Below are 7,180 nucleotides of genomic sequence, written 5' to 3' on the forward strand. Positions count from 1 at the left end.
TGTTGGATAAGTGAGACTCTACTGTATATAATAATAATAATGCATGAATATTTCATGAAAATAATAATAATTTATAAATCATAAGAATTCATGAAAATAATAATTCATGAAAACCCAGTGAAGGTGAGCTGAATGCCATAGTGTTGGGCTGTATCTAAATAATATATTCTAGAACCCATGTGTCCTTGTGACCTCATTGGCTGTCACATGACCTCCCTCACCTGTCTGGGAGGAGGAGGATGCACTGGAAGGATCCGTTCATCACCTTCACCTTCCCCAACAAGGTGATCTTCACCATTGGCTCCCTGGGGCTCTTCTGCATCCACGCCGGGATCCTCATCGGGGACTTCTACCACTTCCTCGTCTCCCAGCGCGGAGACCTCATGAGCTTCCGCTTCACCCTGGTCCTCCTGGTGCGCACCCACACTCCTCCTTCCAACACCACACACACACACACACACACACACAAAGGAAGATTGCCAATAGACATACAGCACATGAGTGGGAAGGGGGTCTTCCATCCAGATCCCTCCCGATAGATGGCTATCCAGCTCCTGCTTAATAACAACAACAACAACAACAACAATAATAATAGAAGCATAAAATCCTAAAGTTGGAAATAATAATAATAATAATAATAATAATAATAATAATAATAATAATAATAATAGACTCCTAGAGTTGGAAGGAATCCTAAGGGCCATCCAGTCCTTGTTTAATAATAATAATACAGTAGAGTCTTACTTATCCAAGCTAAATGGGCCAGCAGAAGCTTGGATAAGCGATTAAGGAAAAGCCTATTAAACATCAAATTAGGTTACGATTTTACAAATTAAGCACCAAAACATCATGTTATGCAACAAATTTGACAGAAAACGTAGTTCAATATGCACTAATGTTATGTCGTAATTACTGTATTTACGAATTTTGCACCAAAATATCACGATATATTGAAAACATTGACTACAAAAATGGCTTGGATAATCCAGAGGCTTGGATAAGTGAGGCTTGGATTAGTGAGACTCTACTGTAATAATAATAATAATAATAATAATAATAACAACAACAACAACAACAAGCGTCGTGGTGGTGCAATGAGTCAAACCCTTGTGCCAGCTGGACTGCTGAGCTGTAGGTTGCCAGTTCGAATATGCGAGACAGGGTGAGCTCCTGTCTGTCAGCTCTAGCTTGCAGGGACACGAGAGAAGCCTCCCAGCAGGATGGTAACACATCCGGGCGTCCCCTGGGCAATGTCTCTGGAGAAGGCCAATTCTCTCTGCAGTATGTTCTCAAGTCGCTTCTGACACGATCAATAATAATAATAATAATAATAATAATAATAATAATAATAGTACCACAGAATCCTGGTGTTGGAAGAGTCACCCAACAGCCATCTAATATAATAATAATAATAATAATAATAATAATAATAATAATAATAATAATAATGTCATAGACTCTCTTCACATCTGAAGCATCGTGCTGTATGTTCTCAAGTCGCTTCTGACACGATTAATAATAATAATAATAATAATAATAATACCACAGAATCCTGGTGTTGGAAGAGTCCCCCAACAGCTATCTAATAATAATAATAACTATAATAATAATAATAATAATAATAATAATAATAATAATAATAATGTCACAGACTCTCTTCTAACCAATGGCTACCCAGCCTCTACTAAATAATAATAATAATAATTGAATAATGTCATAGGCTCCCTCCCAACCAGTGGCCACCCAGTTAATACTGAATAATACTAATGTCATAGACTGTCTCTCAACCAATGGCCACCAAGTCTCTACTTAATAATAATAATATTAATAAAATCACAGACGTCCTCCCAACCAATAGCCGCCCAATCAATACTGAGTAATACTAATGTCACAGACTCCCTCTAAAACAATGGCCACCAAGTCTCTACTTAAAAATAATAATAATTATAATTATATAATAATATATAATCATTATAATAATATATAATATATAATTATATAATAATAATAGAATCACAGACTCCCTCCCAACCAATGGCCACCGAGTCTCTGCTGAATATTGTTGTTGTTGTTGTTGTTTGACTGACACAAAAACACAGTATGACACAGTATATGCTGGATTTCATAAAATCACAAGTTGAACACTTCTCAAGCATTTAGGACTATTATTATTGTTGTTATTATTATTATTACTATTGAATCATAGATCCACCTTTTGATCAATAGCCATCAAATAATAAAAATATTGGAATCCTAGAGTTGGAAAGGAAATAATAACAATAACAATAATAGAAGCTGGAAAGGATCCCAAGGGCCATCGAATAATAAGAATAATATTCCTATTTCTGCAGTTCTCCCACGTGACCAGCTTCTACTGGAGCTTACTGGCCACCATCTACACCTTACAAGCGGAAGACAGCGTCCTGATGTTCTTCGCTTTGACCTCAATCGGTAAGGAATGCATTATTAATTGGGAGCGCTGTCCCTTTAAGGCCTGCTCCCTCCCACCTTTGAGAACATCTCCATGGCAACGTCATGGCCCTCCTCCTGTCAATTACCTCTCTATCTCTCTATACACTGCCCTCTTGTGGTTGCATCTCAGTACTGTCTATTGATTCATTTTGAGGGCTTTGTCTCCAAATGTGGTGGGTTTTTTAAAGCCGAAACCTCATTGGTATTTTAATGTGGCTTGCTAAGAATACTGGAGACCACATTTGGTCCGGATTCATCGAACCACGGAGGAAGTTTTCGGGGAACAAACTTACAAATGTACACACCTCCATATAATGAAAGGCCTCACTCAGAAGGTTTTTAAGGTGACTTCCTGTTTCCTGTTGTGTGGCCATTAATGTATCCCTTCCTTCCTCCCTCCAGCCTTGAACTTTGGCCTCTTCCTGGCCCGGTTCTGCATGGACTACTTGACCATCGACTACCGAGAGGAGCAATACTAAGAAGCCGCATCAGAAAAGAACGAGCAACGGAAGTCAATGGGTTTGATTCACCGAGAGGAGAGTTTTAATACATTGCCAGCAAACAAGGCTAAGGCCTGTTGACGGGATCCCCAAGACATCCCATAATCACAGTCATTCGTTGCAAAGGATCGTGCCTTTCAACCATTTCTATGGTCAAGGGGATGTTGGAAAAGCCGTCCATTGCAAACCTTACAAAACTGTACAGGACGAGTCTCAGAAGAGCTGCCATCGTGTGTAATAAAATAACCGCTATATAGCCGTCAAAGATGTTTCCGAACTACAACTCCCAGCATCCTTCACTGCATCCCTATGACTCTTTACATCAGGCTTGCCTTTTCTATGATAGCAAACAGACCACATTAGAAGTTATTGAAAGCTTTTTTGTCATCTACAAAAAAGATACAGATCGATCCAAACGCAAGGGATCATAATATCGTCTATATAAATGACACCAAGGCTCCGTCTACACTGCTATATCGTCCAGATTGATAATGTGGAAGTGTTTGCAATGTATACGCATTGTTGCTCTCGCTTTAATACCACAATAATTTGGTTTGAAGCATCCCAGAGCTACTCTTTATCCAACCGGGAAACATCTCTGAATTTTCTCAAGTCCCTGTTCGGGCACCAAAAGGAGGTCTTAAAGGGAAAGCAGATAATCCACTTTATCCGAGCTGGATTATATGCATTTACACTGTCAAATAATCTGGATTATATAGCAGCATAGATCGGGAAGCACACAGACTTTCTGTCCTAATGCTCAGCGTTCTTCCGGCACCCGTTGTCCTTTCTAGCGGGTGGATAAATGGATTAAATTAAAGGAACAGAACTAAATTAAATTGTAGACGCCCATATTATCCTCAGTCAGGACAAGCCGAGTCCCGCAGTTTTGCAACATGTGGAAATTCATAGAAAAGCATTTCTGTGCAGAAATGTACTGCTCTTTCCTTCCAAATATAAATATATTTGGGAATGTTGATTAATAACCTGTTGTCCTTTCTAGCGGGTGGATAAAGGGATTAAATTAAATTAAAGGAACGAAACTAAATTAAATTGTAGACGCCCATATTATCCTCAGTCAGGACAAGCCGAGTCCCGCAGTTTCACAACATGTGGAAATTCATAGGAAATCATTTCTGTGCAGAAATGTACTGCTCTTTCCTTCCAAATATAAATATATTTGGGAATGTTGATAACCCGTTGTCTTTTCTAGAGGGTGGATAAAGGGATTAAATTAAATTAAAGGAACAGAACTAAATTAAATTGTAGACGCCCATATTATCCTCAGTCAGGACAACCCAAGTCCCGCAGTTTTGCAAAGTGTGGAAATTCATAGAAATGCATTGACATCCCCGTGCAGAAATGCACCGCTCTTTCCTTCCAAACATAAATATATTCGGGAATGTTGATCAGACAAGATGTTACAACGAAATAGGGATGAAGGAAGCTCCCAAAGCTTCTATAGGGGAGGCTGAAGGGGGGACTCAATGGGGCCGGAGCCCTAAAACGAGGGAAAAGGGACCCCCAAATGCCGTTAGAAAAAAGGGAGACGCGATGTTAAAAGGAATCCCGAACGCTAAACCCACAAAATGCCTCTCGAGTGTCCGGCGAAACGGAATCAGAGACGAGGGCCTTCTCCTCCTCCTCTTCCCGCATCCACAATAGCCACAGCAACGCAAAACGGGGTCTTACGAGGAGAGCAAATTTCTGACCGACAAAGCCAGGATAGATCTACGATAGATAGATCCCGCCGAGCGCAATTAGAGGAGATTCCCCGTTGAGTGTCGCTCACCTCAGTGGTTTCACATCAGGACGATGCGGGATTTTCTGGAAGGATCCCAGGAGTCTTTCTCTCCCGCAAGAAAAGCGGCCGGGAGAGGAGCCTGTTTGGTCCCGCGGGAAGCGGAGGCCAAGCCTCACTGCTTCCCGACCCGGATGTGGGGGTTGAACAAGGGGTCCAGGTTGGGGTCGCTCTCGGCCGAGGCCCGGCCCAGCTTCATCATGACCACCACCAGCGTCAGGAAGCCGATGCCGCCGATCAGGAGCAGGATCACGAAGCGCTGCATCAGGGAGCGGGGCTGCTTCCGGGCCCCAAAGCGGTTCCTGCAAAAGGAGGAAGGGCCGGGATGCCATAAGAGAGAAAAATAATAAATGTATTAATACCAATAATAATAGAGAAAAATAATAAATGTATGAATACCAATAATAATAGAGAAAAATAATAAAATAGTAGCAACAATAATAGAGAAAAATAATACATGTAATAGTAGCAACAATAATAGAGAAAAATAATACATGTAATAGTAGCAACAATAATAGAGAAAAATAATAAATGTAATAATACCAATAATAATAGAGAAAAATAATAAATGTAATAGTAGCAACAATAATAGAGAAAATTAATAAATATAATAATAATAATAAAAATAGAGTAAAATAAATGTAATAGTAGCAACAATAATAGAGAAAAATAACAAATGTAATAATACCAATAATAATAGAGAAAAATAATAAATGTAATAGTAGCAACAATAATAGAGAAAAATAATACATGTAATAGTAGCAACAATAATAGAGAAAAATAATAAATGTAATAATAATAATAATAAAAATAGAGTAAAATAAATGTAATAGTAGCAACAATAAAAGAGAAAAATAATACATGTAATAATACCAATAATAATAGAGAAAAATAATACATGTATTAATACCAATAATAATAGAGAAAAATAATAAATGTAATAGTAGCAACAATAATAGAGAAAAATAATAAATGTATTAATACCAATAACAATAGAGAAAAATAATAAATGTATTAATACCAATAACAATAGAGAAAAATAATAAATGTATTAATACCAATAATAATAGAGAAAAATAATAAATGTAATGGTAGCAACAATAATAGAGAAAAATAATAAATGTAATAATACCAATAATAATAAAAATAATAAATGTAATCATACCAATAATAATAAAAATAATAAATGTAATAGTAGCAACAATAATAGAGAAAAATAATAAATGTAATCATACCAATAATAATAGAGAAAAATAATAAATGTACCATATAGTCTCGAGTATAAGCTGACCCAAATATAAGCCCACCAGGACCCTCACCCGAGTATAAGCCGAGGGGGGCTTTTTCAGTCTTAAAAAAAGGGCTGAAAAACTAGGCTTATACTCAAGTATATACAATATCTTAGAGGGAAACACCGAGAATTTTCTCGAGTCCCTGTTCGGGCGCCAAAAGGAGATCTTAAAAGTTTGGAGGTCTTAAAGGGAAACACAATTTTCTTGATTCCCTGTTCAGGCGCCCCAATATCTCTAGTCACATCAATCACACAAAATAATAATAATAATAATAATAATAATGTCTATTTAATAGTCTGAGCCATCAATCACACAAAATTATCATTATTGTTGTTGTTGTTTTTGTTATTACGTCTTGTTATTATTTGGCTGGCCGCTGTACCTGACAAAGGTAACAACATCCCATTACTGGACATGATCAATCTGCCCAATTCACTCACTTGAGCAGCTGGGCCAGCCACCCGAGGGCCGGGCGCCGGCGGTATTTGTCTTCGTCCGAATCAATGCGGATTTCGGAGGACCTGCCCATCACGTCGCCTTCCCGGGTGTCATAAACCTTCCGCGGAGAGGAGGCTGCAGGGAAGGAAGCAGGTGGTTGCTCCAGAGAATAGCATCAACATAATTTATAATTTATAAAATAATATACTGTATATACATATACCATAATATTGATAATAATATTATAATGGAATACTATATTATACTACTAATAATACAATATAATAATATTAATTATATATTATATATGAAGTGTAATATTACTAATAATATTACGATATAATGATATAGTACAATATAGTAATTTAATGCTTATATTGTGCTATGCTAATAATATATTGTATGTTCATATGATTTGTAAGCCGCTCTGAGTCCCCTTCGAGGTGAGAAGAGCAGGATATAAATGTAGTGAATAAATAATAAATAAATAATAATCATCACCATCATAATTTAGAGAAATTGCATCCTGCTTCTCAGCTACAAAGGCGCTCACAGTGGCTTCCATAAGCTATATATATAAAAGGGTAATGGAATCACGGCACCAGACAAAACAACTAAACTAAACACCCCAGAACCTCGAAAATTGACAGCACAACCTCTCATCCACGTCTCTACAT

General features: G+C 37.5%; 2 protein-coding genes across 3 annotated transcripts in view; one reads left to right on the top strand and one right to left on the bottom strand.

Annotated features, from left to right (window-relative positions):
* The first annotated feature begins 84 nt into the window (after positions 1–84).
* LOC134294286 (cation channel sperm-associated auxiliary subunit TMEM262-like) lies at positions 85–3,237 on the top strand. Its single transcript, XM_062964861.1, has 3 exons — positions 85–413; positions 2,352–2,451; positions 2,875–3,237. Exons 1-3 carry the CDS (start codon positions 240–242, stop codon positions 2,949–2,951), a joined length of 351 nt encoding a protein of 116 aa, XP_062820931.1. The 5' UTR covers positions 85–239; the 3' UTR covers positions 2,952–3,237.
* Positions 2,993–7,180, bottom strand: part of zfpl1 (zinc finger protein like 1) — a 13,671-nt gene continuing 9,483 nt past the window's right edge. For both annotated transcript variants that reach the window (XM_062964857.1, XM_062964858.1), the window contains exons 7-8: positions 6,506–6,638; positions 2,993–5,075 (exon numbers count right to left, since the gene is read on the bottom strand). In XM_062964857.1, coding sequence (XP_062820927.1) covers positions 4,889–5,075; positions 6,506–6,638 — 320 coding nt within the window. In that variant the 3' untranslated portion in view covers positions 2,993–4,888. The remainder of the gene's footprint in view (positions 5,076–6,505; positions 6,639–7,180) is intronic.

Source organism: Anolis carolinensis, unplaced genomic scaffold, assembly GCF_035594765.1.
Source record: "Anolis carolinensis isolate JA03-04 unplaced genomic scaffold, rAnoCar3.1.pri scaffold_14, whole genome shotgun sequence".
Taxonomy (NCBI): Eukaryota; Metazoa; Chordata; class Lepidosauria; order Squamata; family Dactyloidae; genus Anolis; species Anolis carolinensis.

Bases quoted from the DNA above. Each gene is read 5' to 3' on its own strand.
- LOC134294286 (XM_062964861.1), top strand. From the start codon at position 240: ATGCACTGGAAGGATCCGTTCATCACCTTCACCTTCCCCAACAAGGTG. The intron at 414-2,351 runs GTGCGCACCCAC...CTATTTCTGCAG, and splicing joins GCTTCACCCTGGTCCTCCTG to TTCTCCCACGTGACCAGCTT. The intron at 2,452-2,874 runs GTAAGGAATGCA...TCCTCCCTCCAG, and splicing joins CTTCGCTTTGACCTCAATCG to CCTTGAACTTTGGCCTCTTC.